The sequence below is a fragment of the Lithobates pipiens genome, unplaced genomic scaffold (genome assembly GCF_037356315.1).
Source record: "Lithobates pipiens isolate NorthernLeopardFrog02 unplaced genomic scaffold, aLitPip1_a1.2 Scaffold_16, whole genome shotgun sequence".
NCBI lineage: Eukaryota > Metazoa > Chordata > Amphibia > Anura > Ranidae > Lithobates > Lithobates pipiens.
Genome location: NW_027507748.1, coordinates 50,106,541 through 50,122,327, shown reverse-complemented (window position 1 = coordinate 50,122,327; position 15,787 = coordinate 50,106,541). Strand labels below are relative to the sequence as shown.

The 15,787-nt window shown below is 42.5% G+C and overlaps 1 protein-coding gene across 4 annotated transcripts in view; it reads left to right on the top strand.

The window, feature by feature from the left end:
* DSCAM (DS cell adhesion molecule) overlaps positions 1–15,787 on the top strand; it is a 730,792-nt gene that overhangs the window by 514,052 nt on the left and 200,953 nt on the right. For all 4 annotated transcript variants that reach the window (XM_077479889.1, XM_077479887.1, XM_077479888.1 and 1 more), the window contains exons 23-24: positions 6,752–6,915; positions 14,967–15,065. In XM_077479889.1, coding sequence (XP_077336015.1) covers positions 6,752–6,915; positions 14,967–15,065 — 263 coding nt within the window. The remainder of the gene's footprint in view (positions 1–6,751; positions 6,916–14,966; positions 15,066–15,787) is intronic.

The following is a 15,787-nucleotide window of genomic DNA, read 5'->3' as shown; positions in this document are numbered from 1 at the left end:
TCTCTGGGACCCGTGTGTGTCCAAGCAGACAGCGCGGCGGGACGGGAAGAGGCATAGACTCCCATGGGAGTGGGTGCAAATACCGGTCTTAGACAGGTATCTGCACCCCCCTCCCCAACCTGAAAGGTGCCAAATGTGACAACGGAGGGGGGGAGGGTTCTGAAAAGCAGAGGTTCAATTTTTGTGTGAACCTCTGCTTTAAAGTGACAAAGAGATGAGCTCATTAGTATGCTGCTTCTTCTTTCATTGTCCAGTCACAGGCTGGGGAGGGACAAGACCTGCAAGTATTGCTGCATTACAAAAAATAAAAATCAGGTCCCTTGCCCTGCCAGACAGGAATGTGATATATGGCAGGGCTGTGTTAATCTAAAAACTGGATGAACATAAATACATATTGTTTGGCAAGAAAAACAACTCCCATATATGTATTTCATCTGTGTATTCATCTGTGTATTTAGCTGTTTATCTAAAGTTCAGCATTAAATTACCGGTATACATATTAATAAATAAAAGTTTTATGGGTGCCACTTAGTTTATCAAATGATTTAAAGTTAGAAAATCCGATCCCATCACACGTGACCCACCGTATAGAATGTGATGGTGAGACTGTAATGGTACTGTGTTCAGCAGTTCGGATGTATAACAGTATTTGCTGTGCAAAATTATATTCTGCCTATTTTTTGTAACTTGCATTTTCTTATATAGTTTATGACAAAAATGCACACTTTCATATCGACCTTCATATCTAACTCCAGCTGCCTGGAGTTTGCATGTTCTCCCTGTGTCTGCGTGGGTTTCCTCTGGGTACTCTGGTTTTCTCCCACACTCTAAAGACATGCTGGTGGGTTAATTGGCTCTTGTCTAAATTGGCCCTCCCCAGTATGTGTATGTATGAATGTGAATTAAGGAGCTTAGATTGTAAGCTCCTTGAGGTCAGGGACTGATGTAAATGTGCAATATATATGCAAAGAGCTGCATAATTTGTCGCACTATATAAATGCCTATAAAAAATAAATCCACCTTCTTTCCAGGTGACCTGAAAGCTAAATATCAGGCCAAATGTTCTGCTTGCACTCAGGAAATATAATTAAACATTATTTTAACCTAAAAACTCTGCCTAGGGCCGGTGTAGACAGAATTTGGTCTTGTGTCAGTGTGCAGATGCAGCTTTTAGGTGGCCTGTGTTTGAATTTGAAGTAGGTTTGCCTCCTGCCCAGACAGTTCAGGTTCGGAATCATGCGTTCAGATTTCAGACTGCCTGAAACCCGGACACAGACATTATTCAGACCGGAGTATGGCTTCCATCTGGATGAGAAGTGCTGACTGCCAAGGGGTGAGTGAGCTCACCACCCATCCCTGTCTGTGACTGAAGTCTCCCTCTCTCCTGCCTCTGAATGAGTACACTAAGGGTCCTTTCACACGGGGCGGATCAGTGGTGATCCGCCCCGTGGATATCCACTTGCTCAGCGGGGATCGCTCCGCCGATCCCCGCTGAGCAGGAAGATGACAGGTCCGTCTCTGCAACTGCGCAGGGACGGACCTGTCACAGCGCCACTCTCCTCTATGGGAGATCGGATGACGACGGACCGCAGTGTCCGGAGCGGGTCGGATGTCAGCGGACATGTCACCGCTGACATCCGACACTCCATAGACCTCTATAGAGCATCCGTTCAGGTCCGCCTGAAAAACTGACAGGCGGGCCTGAACGGAACGGTAGTGTGAAAGGGGCCTAAGGTAATTCAGGGTTCTAAAAGCACCCCTTACATCAGAGTTCCCCTTTACACCAGAGGCCCCAGTGTTCTCCTTTACATCAGAGTCCTCTCTGTACATCAAAGTTCTCAGTGTTCCCCCTTATATCAGGGTTCCCAGAGCATCCCTTATGTCAGAGTCCCCAGAGTTCTCCCTTACATCAGAGTCTGCAGAGTCCCCACTTATAGTGAAAGGGAACTCTGCGAGTTCAGATGTAAAAAGGGAACTCTGTGAGTTCAGACATAAAAGGGGAACTCTGTGGACTTTGATGTAAAGGGGGGCTCGTGTTATTAACTTCATATGATTAGTAATGTTATTTAATAGCAAAATATATGTAGTTTATACTGAAAAAAAATTTGCTGTGCGCCGCTAATGTGTTCAGGTTTGACTTGAAGAAAAGGTGGCAACCCTAATTTGAAGCCAGTTCGAGATGGTTCTGAGATCATTCAGAATACAATGACAGGTGCATGTGACCTCACCTTAAGCTGCATCAACTTGCTTCAAGCTACTTTTGCATTCCCATGGACTTGCATGAAGATAGAAGCAGTTCTGAGGAAAGGAAAAACCCCATCCATACATGTCTGGACTCACTTGGCAGGCTGAGAATGGCATATATTTCTATGTTGGGTGAAAGACACAGGAAAGCTGCCTTGCTTGCCCTCTAGTGGATTATTTGGAGAGTACCCTTCGGTAAGTGACACCAGAAGGTTTCTACAGAGCTTGGAGGCTATCGTTTTGATGGAGTCCTGTGGCACCTGAAGAAAATGTATGTCATTTCACTCCTGCATTATACCATCAGGATTCACCCACATAATTATAGAAGTTTGACTGTGCCAAACTTGCAGACATTCTTAGCCTGTTATCAATCATTATATCTCACAGCCATTGTCTTTCCTTTAGGTTCTTGTCACATCACATTCCAGTGAAAAATGTCACTTATAATTCAGTAACAGGGAACAAAGGCTAGTTTTATGATGGCATAAAACCTCTGCTACATCAGCAGGATCATCCTGTCTCTACCATTCAACAGTAATTAAGATCAATAAAGCAGAAAAGGGATAATCACAGATGGCTTTGTTGGGTTCCATGGTCCTTTTCCCCCGTGTCTCTTTGGGGTATATTTGTTTACTGCACATTTCCTACTAAATTCATATCTAACACAGAAGCATATTAGCGTGACCCTGTTAGGGTAGCAGAAGACCCCCTAGAGCTGAGCAGATCCGTTTGGGTTGGTTCGGTATGGTACGCTATTTTGAGTGTTTGCATTATGAAAGCGGCCCATGCAACTGAACCATACCGCACCATTCATGATCCTGCTTCAGATGTGGGGCCATAGAGAATGGAGCGGTACGGTTAGGGTGGAGCTACTGGCATCACACAATACATTCCACTGATTGGTGGACAGAAAAAACGCCAATGCTCACGTCAAAGGCATTTTTTTCTAAACCCTGTATGGCCCCTGGCGGTCCAACTTGCAGTGGAAACGCTCAACCTGAATAGGCTGGACCATTCTAACCCTTCCAATCGAACCATTCTGCTCAGTGAAAACGAGACATTACTCTCCTCTCCAGAGTCCATTGTCTCCTAACTATTCTATGTTCTAGCACTGAGGCCTTCACCGGTCTCTTCGGCAGTTGACAGTTCTGGGAATGCCATATGCCTGGCACTCCTTGCTGAGCACAGTTTTTTTCCTTCAACCCCTATGTCACTACAGCACATCAACAGTGGCTTAGATGTTGGAGGATTGAATTACAAGTTGCAGGGGACACAGTCATCTGACACACCCAAACGTGTCAAGTGCCGAAAATAAAAATGGAGGCTGCAGTGCTGGAATGGAGTAAAGGTAGATACCGTAGACCACTGGATAGGTATGTATAGGAACCCTTCTGAGGGTTGGGAAAGGATCTGCATGTTCTGTCATCACAAGTGGCATGTCTTCCTGTTGGAGGTGGTGTGATATGCAACACATTTGGTCCTACGTAGGGTTGGCTATGATTAACTGAAATGATACCTTTTGTTCAGATGATGACCATCCACATCATTTGGGGAGTAATATAGGCAGTGGTATAAGACCAGCATGCACGTGGTAATGGGCTATCAAATAAACACATTTTTCTAGCCAACCAATGCCCAAGTAGATATGTGATAGCCTTTACAATCAGCTTGGGCCCACATAGGTGAAGATTATTGGCAGAGAATGTTTCTTATGACCTCAACAGATAATCATTGTATATAGAAATCCCTTAAAGCACAACTGAATTCACAGAAAGATAATCAGTCTAATGGACATTTTACTAACAATATCTATTTTCATAATCTTCTACTTTCCTGTTTTGTCAGTTAAAGGTGTCCAAATATAACTGTGCGGTCCATCCAATGGTCAGAAGTAGTGTCCTCTTTAATAACCACACAGTAACAGACCTAGTCAGACTCGCCCTCCCTTTTCCGCCTCTGCAATACATATCTGAGTGAGGGCTCTTATTCTGATGGATGTGATTGTTACTGAACTCTGCCAGCACTAGAGGGGGGAAAACAGGAAGCAGCATTCTTAGTAAAGAAAATTGTCTTTTATTTGCTAACAAAAAAAAAGTCACAAATCGTAAATTGTGGTGATATAGGACTATAAAAAGATAAACAATGCAAGACATTACTTGTGCTTTTCACATTCATCCTAAAATTGCTGATCATACAAGACAAAAAAAAAACAATACAGCAGAATTAAAAACAATATTTGCAATCTCAGTTTTTATAGCTACAGGCCCTTACATACTTCACAAAATGTACCTTCGCCGCCTCATACGAGTCTTGTATTTTTGGGTTTATTGGTCCTTTAAGGCAACTGCGACCCGAGGACAGATGGTACTGCTCATCTGTTTGAGCGCCGTGCCTCTTCCGAAGAATGATTCCCCAAATATGATGGATGGGATGCATACGGTCGATCTCCAGTCCAAATGCTAAATTAACTGTATCATTTACTGTTTATTCTGTGAGATGACGGAAGGTTATGAATGCTCATGAATCTTTATCACTTTCCAGGCGAATATTCCAACTAATTAAGTCTTCTTTTTTTTTTTTGTCAAATATGCATGGACAGGAACCAAGCATTGCAATTTCTTTATGCATTTTTTGCATAACTCGGTTAAGACATAGCTGGGTAATAACAGGTGCCACAAAACATGGAATCATGCTTCTCCTGGCATCTTGAGAGCCCCAAACCTGATTTTTTTTCCTTCAGATTTACCAAAACCATGTAGTGCAAGGGCCTGCTTGATTGCATAGAAATTGAAACTCCTAAGGTTTGACCTCATATTATATGGTTTTGGTAAATCTGAAGGAAAAAATCAGCATAAAATCTGATGGTGTATATGGGGCTTAAACGTTTTGATATGTGTCTATTTTCTATTATGAATAGAAAAAGAGGGGTTTATATGAAATGTGCAGATCATTGCATTCTGTTTTTATGTGGATTTTACAGTGTCCCAACTTTTTGGGAACTGGGGTTGTATTTTGAGTTTGTTCGCTAACAGAGGTCACTTTAAATGGTTCCTGAGCGTTAGGCCCCTTTCACACTGGGGCGGTTTTCAGGCCTGTGTAGCGCCTGAAAAAATTGGCCCCTTTCACTCCAGTGTGAAAGCCGGAGGGCTTTCACACTGGAGCGGTGCGCTAGCAGGACAGTGAAAAAAGTCCTGCTAGCTGCATCTTAGGAGCGGTGTATTCACCGCTCCTACCCATTGAAATCAATGGGGCAGCGTGGCTATACCGCTGGCAAAGCGCCTCTGCAGTGGCGCTTTGCGGGTGCTCTTAACCCTTTTTCGGCCGATAGCGGGGGTTAAAACTGCCCCGCTAGCAGCCGCAGACCACCGCTAAAACTACGGTAAAGCACCGCTAAGGATAGCGGCGCTTTACCGCCGACGCCCGCACCACCCCAGTGTGAAAGGGGTCTTACAGAAAAGCTTTTCAACTATCCTGGCCCTCTTCTTGTGCCAAAAAAGATATCCCTTGTTAGCTTGATAATTTTCAGATTTTCAGAAATAGAAGTAAAGAAAGAAGTAAAGGGAAAAAAAAGGAAAATAAAATAATTAACGCAACAGTACACAAATAACAATCTAATCAGATTTTATTTTTTTTTTATATTACTATAATTTAAGGTTTACACGCAGCTAAAGCTCTAATCCCAATTTACTGGAAATCTATTTATGTTTCCGATGGTTAAAGATTGGCTTGCGAAGGACAATAATATTTACAGTATGGAAGGAATCTTAGCAATGCAAAAATAATCTACCACCAGATTCCACAAAACTTGGGGAATCTGGCTGATATTTACCCTTTCTGAAGAGTTCAAGGTGGCAATTGACAAAAACGATTAAAATCGTTGATACCGATGCCTTTAAATCGTGAACGAAAACTCACTCACCACTGAACTTGGTGGTACTATACATGTAACACAACCTAGCATTTGATGAAACTATTAAAATGTCCTTTTATCAATTTGTCATAGATTCTATAAAAATAGGTCACCCATAGATATACAGTATTTTTGTTGTTTTTACATATTTTATATTTTATATTTAATTTGATTGGTTTTTATTTCACCATCTTTATACACTCCTTAAACCAATATAAGCAACCTCACCCAAATAAGAAGTTCTATTATCTCATTATTGTGCAATCACTATTATGTTGTACGTGTTTACACTGTCAGTGTTAACAAACGCAAAACTGTATGCTACATGTGATAACTATAATTTTGTACAATTGTTATTCTTAAAATGTAATAAAGATTTGATTGTTAAAAAAAAAAGTAAGGTTTCCATTTTAGCAAAATCTCACCATGAAATTAATTTAGCTGAAATCACACAAAAATAGTGCATTTTGAATGCTCTCCCCCACCAATAAAATCAATAAGATATAGAATGCTCTAACTTATGTGTCTTTTTACCTCAGTGCTGAATTATTTTGATTGTAATTCTTTAATTTATGATTTTTGTTTCCTGTGAGGTAGTAACGGGACCCCCACTCCAGTAATTACTGATGGGCGAAGAAGCATCTACAGCAATGGAAGTTTTATAATCCGTACAGTGAAAGCAGAGGATTCTGGGTACTACAGCTGCATTGCCACAAACACCTGGGAGACTGATGAGATTGTCCTCAACCTGCAGGTGCAAGGTAAGAAATGGATCACATTTTTACATTTCAGTTGATTTGAAAAATTTTATTGTCTAAACTCCATTTCCATTCTGAAGTAGACTGTATGGTGAATTACCGTATATACTCAAGTACTCAGCACATTCGTAGGCTGAACCCCAACCCCCCCCCCCCCGGGCTTATACTCGAGTGAGGGTGCCCATTTGCAGCCTCACTGTGCCCATTTGCAGCCTCATTGTGCCCATCTGCAGCTGTACCTTTGATAACTAAAACAGCGGGTATCTCCAACCATGTCAGGCATTCTGTACAGCTGTCCATTGTAACAAAGACCTGCCTCCTCCTCCTCCATGATAGATGGAACACTGATACAATGCTGGGAAACTGTATCAGTGTTCAGTCTATCACGGACGAGGAGGAGGCGGGGCCTTGTTACAATGGACAGCTGCACAGACTGCATGGCGCAGCGGGAGACACCCCCTGTTTTAGTCATCACAGGTACAGCTGCAGATGGGCACAGTGAGGCTGCAGATGAGCATTTTTTTTCCCAGTAGCTGTTGCATTTCTCAACCTAGGCTTATACTCGAGTCAATACGTTTTCCCATTTTTTTGTGGTAAAATTAGGTGCCTCGGCTTATATTCGGGTCAGCCTATACTCGAGTATATATGGTAGTTCTCAGTGTATTGTTTCTTGTGTTAGATTATTGCAACTATGATGTTAGGGGAGTTACACACGAAGAGTTGGGTCCCCAGAATAGCACATTGGAGTTAAAAGGAAAAGCGCAGCCAAAGCTGGTTTGGCTGTACTTCTCCTGTGAATCACAGGAGTGCAGTTCGTTCTGCACTTCTGTGACCCGTTTTTGGCAGGCAGTGGGCTAAAGCCCGATGTCGGCTGATGTCACAGTGCCAGTTCAGGCTGGGAAAAGTTTACGGCCATATGGCAAGTATGGTTTCTAAAATAAATTTAAAAAATACTCTATAGTGCGCTGACATTGCCGTCCCAGAAAAATGGTAAATTGAAACTTGGCGGAAAACAATAGATTTGCCATGTTGATACTTGGGGTTTTGGATCAATATCACATTTATACCTGATATCCATGAAAAATAGCACTTGGGGTCCTAGAGCAGTAGTACAATAACACTAGGGGTCCCAGAGCAGAAGCACAATGGCACTTAGGTTTACAGAGCAGTAGCACATTGAAATGATACAGTGGCACTTAAGGTCCCCACAGCAGCAGCACACTGACACCTGGGGCTCCAGAGCAGCTCTACATTGACACATAGGGGTTGATTTACTGAAGGCAAATAGACTGTGCATTTTGCAAAGTGCAGTTGCTCCAGAGCTTAGTAAATGATTATAAGCTCTACTGATTTCCATCATCCAATCACATGCAAACAAAAATGCTGTGTTTTTTTATTTTCCTTGCACGTGATTGGGTATTCTTTGCAAAGGGAAACTTTACTGCATTCACTAATCTTTGGAGTAATTGCACTTGCAGAGTGCAAGTGCACTTTGTAAAGTGCACAGTCTATTTGCCTTTAGTAAATCAACCCCATAGTTGATTCCAGAGCAATGACTTGGTGTCTCACAGCAGCAGCACACTTAAATTTGAGGTTACAGAAAAGTGGCACATTGGAAATTTCAGTTCAGTACCACATTTACATTGGACAGCCAAGAATAATGGCACTTAGGATCCAGGAGCCGCAACACAATGACATTTGGGGCCAGAGAGAACAGCAGCACACTAATGCATTGGAGATTCCAGAGCAATGGCACATTGGCACTTTGGATTCCCAGAGTAGCAGCACAATGATACTTGGAATTTTGAAGCAATGTTACTTTAACATTGAGGTTCTAGAAAAAAAGCACATTGATACCTAGGTTGGATTCATATGTATGCTGGAGCATCAGCATCTTCGCTGTTGGGGTATCTTTTTTACCAGCTGCCAAATCACTCTTCTGATGAGGGAGGCTGCTGGATGGAGCAATTTAAAATGTAGACAACCACGACCTGAAGAATATTTGCTAATTTAGTTCACTTCTTCAGCCATGCTGGGTAAGCAACTCCTTTTTTCACCTACAGTGCCTTGAAAATGTATTTATACCCCTTGAAATTTTCCACATTTTGTCATGTTACAACCAAAAAGCTAAATGTGTTTTATTGGGATTTTATGTGATAGACCAACACAAAGTGGCACATAATTGTGAAGTGGAAGGAAAATAGTAAATGGTTTTCCAAATTTCTTCCAAATAAATATGTGAAAAGTGTGGCCTACATTTGTAGTCAATACTTTTGTAGAACCACCTTTCACTGCAATTACAGCTGCAAGTCTTTTTGGGGATGTCTCTACCAGCTTTGCACATCTAGAGAGGGACATTTTTGCCCATTCTTCTTTGTGAAATAGCTCAAGCTCTGTCAGATTGGATGGAGAACGTCTGTGAACAGCAATTTTCAAGTCTTGCCACAGATTTTCAATTGGATTTAGGTTTGGACATTGACTGGGCCATTCTAACACATGAATATGCTTTGATCTAAACCAGGGATATGCAATTAGCGGACCTCCAGCTGTTGCAAAACTACAATTCCCATAATGCCTCTGCCTCTGGGTGTCATGCTTGTGGCTGTCAGAGTCTTACTATGCCTCATCAGACTTGTAGTTCTGCAACAGCTGGAGGCCTGCTAATTGCATATCCCTGATCTAAACCATTCCATTGTAGCTCTGGCTGTATATTTCGGGTTGTTGTCCTGCTGGAAGGTGAACCTCCGCCCCAGTCTCAAGTCTTTTGCAGACTCTAACAGGTTTTCTTCTAAGATTGCCCTGTATTTGGCTCCATCCATCGTCCCATCAACTCTGACCAGCTTCCCTGTCCCTGCTGTAGAGAAACATCCCCACAACATGATCCTACCACCACCATGTTTCACGATGGGAGTGGTGTGTTCAGGGTGATGTGCAGTGTTAGTTTTCCCCCACAAATAACATTTTGCTTTTAGGCCAAAAAGTTCAATTTTGGTCTCATCTGACCAGTGCTCTGTGAGATGTTCAAAGAAAATTTCAAGGGGTATGAAAACGTATTCAAGGCACTGTGTGAATTCAGTCTTCAGGTTGTATAATCATGGCATACTGACTCTTGGGATGCCAAAATGTTGTAACACTGAGATCTGGCTTACAGCAGGGTTCAAACTTTTCAGTACAAGAGCCACATTGCATACTTTACAAATATTCACAGGCCGAAATAAAATCAGTTTTATAAAGAAAACCCCCCACCCTCTTTACATTTAGGAGTGCCATCAGATTACCCCCTTACATCCAGGAGTGCCCAATAGAGCCCCCCCCCCCCTTACACTAAAAAGGAGCTAGCATGGTCCCACCCCCCCTTACATCCTGAAGTGCCCAGCACTGTTTCTTCTTATGTCTGTGTGCCCAGCAGAGTTCCCCCTTATATCCATGTGTTCTCAGTAACATTTGCGTGTGCCCAGTGGAGGCCCCTTTACTTTTCAGGTAGCAGAACAGCTGTAAGTCTGGCCTTTTGGGAATTCCTGGGGGTGGAAAAATCATGTCATTGAGTGCTGGGGGGGGGGGGGGATCTCTGAGAACTGGGGGAGGTTCAAGACTATTATGATGCCCATTCACTGCCAACCAGCCAGGGTATTTTTACAGCCAGTTGCTACAGGTTGGATACAATATATGGGGTTAGTGGGCCATAGTTTGGAGACCCTTGGTCTACAGGAAAATACCACACGCCATTTGGGATCCCAATTCAGCAGAAGACTGGCACTTGGGTATTCATTACTCTGGTACTTGGTGATTCAAATTGACACATAGGAAGAATAATTGTACATTGACAATTAGGGCCCCAGAACACCAGTTCAATAATTTGGTGGTTCACATAAAACTGTCTCATTAATCCCTGAAGTCCAAAAAATATATATCGTCCAAAAATGTCCTCCCCGTCCACTGTTATAGACATGCACAACTTCTTGATTGAAATATTTCTCTTTCCCGTTCTCTGAGCATATCGTAAGCAATGCTCGCTCACTTAGGTGGGACGTTCTTTTGACAGGCTTTCATGCAGGCAACATAAACATTGTTTTTGGTTTCCAGAGCTGTAGGACACAGGTAAGAATCTGCTTGCCCCCTAGCCAACACCCCTGTACAATCTCCTTTAAAAACTGAACAACATCTTGCAGTATTCTGGAGTCTTGTAAACTTCAGTAGCATAAGGAAGATGAAATGCTATCTTCTGCAGTGAATGGACCATTTATATGGTAATCGGAGTGTGCTGGGGATAGACACAGCTGAAAAATCACCGGGGGCTCTGCACACAGAGGGGCCGTGGAATGTTCCTAAAATGAATAGATGCAGAGATACTGTAAAACTATTCATTAATGTCACAAAAGTCAATGAGTAGTTTATGTAATCAAAGCTGAACTGCAGGCAGATATTAATGACACAAATAATTGTAGCTCAGTATTCATTAATGCATCATTTAATGTGTGTTTTTTTAACCACTTCAATACAGGGCACTTATGCACCTTCCTGCCCAGACCAATTTTCAATGTCTTGCTACACTGTACCCAAACTACATTTTTATCATTTTGTTCCCACAAATAGAGCTTTCTTTTGGTGGTATTTGATCACCTCTGGGATTTTTATTTTCTGCTAAAAACTTTGTAAATATGTAAGTTTTCTCCTTCACTGATGGGCACCGATGGGACTGCACTGACGGGTACTGATAAGGGGGCTCTGATGGGCACGAATGAGGTGGCACTGATGATGGGCACTAATATGTGGCACTAATGGGGCCCTGATAGGTGGCACTGATATGCAGCACTGATGGGTACACATAGGTGGCACTGATGGGTACATATAGGTGACACTGGGCAGTTATAGATAGCACAGATGAGCACTGATAGGTGGCATGTATGGGCACTGATAGGTGGCATGCATGGGCATGGATGGGCACTGATAGGTGGCACTGATGTACACTAATGGATGGTACTGATGGAAATCGCTGATTGGCAGTCATTATTGTTTTGCACTGATTAGCATCCATTGTGGGCACTGATTGGCATCCCTGGTGGCCATGGGTGGCATACCTGGTGGTGACTAATGGTGGGCATCCCTGATGGTCCTGGTGGTGTCCCTGGTGGTCCAGTGTGGGCATTCTCAGGGGGTCTGAGCTGATAATGAATCAGCGTAGACCCCCCTGTCAGAAGAGCAGCCTATCGGCTCTTCTCTACTCACGTCTGATAGACACGAGTGAGGAAAAGCCGATAAATGGCTTTTCCTGTTTGCACTGTGATCAGCGGTGATTGGACACAGCTGATAATGTGGTAAAGAGTCTCCTTCAGAGACACTTTACTTAGATTGGAGTTGCAGTGTGTCAGACTGACACACCGCAACAACGATTGCCGTTATGTACGCCCCCGGGGGTTTGCAGCGGTGTGTTATCTTGAAAGACGTCATATGACATCCGGTCAGGATATCGCAACCACTTTGCCAACGTCATTTTGTGGGCAGCAAGTGGTTAATCCAAACAAGGGGTCTCCAAACTTTCTAAGCAAGGGGCCAGTTTACTGTCCATAAGGCTTTAGTGGGGACAATGGGAGTAGAAAATGCCCCAGCATCAGTGCCCCATTGTTGGTATTAATGGGATGAATAGTACCCCATTTTTATCACTGAAAAGCATAGTATCCCATTGATGGTGTCAGGAGGAGGAATAGTGCCCCAATTGCCAGATAAAGACAAGCAAAGGTCCACATCTGCTCCCCCAGCTGCAGTTTGGAGACCAATGATCTATTCAATGCATGTACCTAAATTTGACTTGGCTTTAACCTCTTGGAACCTCCTGTACAGCAGAGCTCAAACTGGGAGAGACAGAGGCAGCACAAATAGCCAATCCTGCAGTTCTCATGGGACATGCTGATAGGAGAGAGCAGACTGACAGAGAAATTAGCTCATCAGTGTGTTGCCTCCCAATGTTCCATTTCACTGTTCAGTCAATGGCCCGGGAGGGGAAACAAACTTGAAGGTGTTACTAAACTGCAATAGAGAATAATTTTGTTTGTCAAGTCAGACTAGGCTGTGCTGTGTGGCTGAGCTGTATTAATCTCAGAAATAAATGAACAGATATGCAAATCTTTTGACCGGTGGTACAACTACAATATACGTAAATGCCAATGAGTACCTTATAAGTGGAAAGTATATGCGTATATGATTGGCTACTTTTAAGCATGACTGAGTTGGCGTGGAATTTTTCCTTTTAACCATTACTTTAGTAGAGTCGAGGTCAGGGCCCTGTGAACGCCACCTAGGTCCTTCCACACCAAACTCCTCAAACCATGTCCTTATGGAGCTATTTTCTGCACAGGGGCACAGCCGTGCTGGAAAAGGAAAGTACTTTCCCCAAAATGTTATCACAAGGTTTCTAAAATGCTTTGCATGCTGTAGCATTAAAAGTACCCTTCAATGGAAACACTGGAACTCAATCATTTGGAGGGAAGTCCTCATATGTTTTTTCGAATAGTGGTCTGATGGTCAGGTGTCCTCATTCTTTTGGTTATCTAGTGGTGTGATGGTCAGAAGGCCTCATTCTTTTAGCCATCTAGTGGTGTGATGGTCATATGTCTTCATTCTTTTGGCCATCTAGTAGTGTGATGGTCAGGTGTCCTCATTCTTTTAACTATCTAGTGGTGTGATGGTCAAGCGTACTCATTCTTTAAGCCATCTAGTGGTGTGATGGTCAGGTGTCTTCATTCTTTTGGCCATCTAATGGTATGATGGTCAGTTGTCATTCTTTTAGCCATCTAATGGTATCATGGTCAGCTGTCCTCATTCTTTTAGCCATCTAGTGGTGTGATGGCCAGGTGTCCTCATTCTTTTAGCCATCTAGTGGTATGATGGTCAGTTGTCATTCTTTTAGCCATCTAGTGGTATGATGGTCAGGTGTCCTCATTCTTTTGGCCATCTAGTGGTGTGATGGTCAGGTGTCCTCATTCTTTTAGCCATTTAGTGGTGTGATGATCAGCTGTCCTCATTCTTTTAGCCATCTAGTGGTGTGATGGTCAGGTGTCTTCATTCTTTTAGCCATTTAGTGGTGTGATGGTCAGGTGTCCTCATTCTTTTAGCCATCTAGTGGTGTGATGGTCACGTGTCTTCATTCTTTTGGCCATCTAGTGGTGTGATGGTCAGTTGTCATTCTTTTAGCCATCTAGTGGTGTGATGGTCAGGTGTCCTCATTCTTTTAGCCATTTAGTGGTGTGATGGTCAGGTGTCTTCATTCTTTTAGCCATCTAGTGGTGTGATGGTCAGGTGTCCTCATTCTTTTAGCCATTTAGTGGTGTGATGGTCAGGTGTCTTCATTCTTTTAGCCATTTAGTGGTGTGATGGTCAGGTGTCCTCATTCTTTTAGCCATCTAGTGGTGTGATGGTCACGTGGCTTCATTCTTTTGGCCATCTAGTGGTGTGATGGTCACGTGTCTTCATTCTTTTGGCCATCTAGTGGTGTGATGGTCAGTTGTCATTCTTTTAGCCATCTAGTGGTGTGATGGTCAGTTGTCATTCTTTTAGCCATCTAGTGGTGTGATGGTCAGGTGTCCTCATTCTTTTAGCCACTTAGTGGTGTGATGGTCAGGTGTCTTCATTCTTTTTGCCATCTAGTGGTGTGATGTCTTCATTCTTTTAGCCATCTAATGGTGTAATGGCCAGATGTCCTTATTGGTTTGGCCATGTAGTATACGTAAGCCATCCATAAATTCTGTGGTGTTTGCTATATCTTTATGACCCGGACTTGGGATATCAAACATATATCTAACTAGCAGATATGGTTGCTTGTACTTCTAAATCTATTTGGAAAAAACAAAACAAAACAAAAAAAAAAAAATATATATATATATATATATATATATATATATATATATATATATATATATATATATATATACTCAATCATACATTGGTAACATTATTTACAACAAGCTTATCACATTACATCTACTGTATATAATAAATGAAAAAAAGACTTTTGGTACCCTTTAACATTTTAAAATCTGGAAATTTGTTTTGTTTTTTAGTGCCACCTGACCAGCCTCGGCTTACCGTCTCCAAAAGTACGTCTTCCTCCATAACACTGTCTTGGATCCCTGGGGATAATGGCGGGAGCTCCATCCGAGGTAATCTTGCTATGACAAAAGCAGTGGTCACTTGGCAGCTCATGAGGAGTTTGTAATATTTTGCTAGCATTTCAGACTGTCATAATTTCAACGACTGATCAATCATATACAATTGTTGGATATTTCTGTTCCTATCAGCATAAAGCGATTGCAACAGTTTAAATTTAGCAACATTTTTCAAATACCTGACAATTTTTTATTCAATTGCATTCATTAAAGCGAAGGCTGCAGTGACAGATCTGGAAAATCATGCTCTAGTAGTCTAACCTTTTTCAACCCTTTTAATATGGAGTTACTGTTGAAATAATGTTTCAGTCTCAGGGAACCTCTGCTAAAAATTACTGCATCTACAGCTCACCGTACATTAGTGTGATGGTCAATGAGAAGAAGGCTCCTACATTTGTCATCAGTGGGAATAATCTCTCTCTTACACATAGCTAAAAATATCAGTAGTTTTAGCGGCAACTTCATTTGAGTGGAAGAAATTTATCCTTACTCAAGGAAGCCCTTGCAACCTTTAGAGGAACTCCTAGGGTTCTACGAAACCCGTTTTCAGAAAGCCTGCAACTTTTAGAGGAACTCTAGGGTTCTACGAAACCCATGTTCAGAAAGCCTGCAACCTTTAGAGGAACTCTAGGGTTCTACGTAACCCATGTTCAGAAAGCCTGCAACCTTTAGAGGAACTCTAGGGTTCTACGTAATCCATGTTCAGAAAGCCTGCT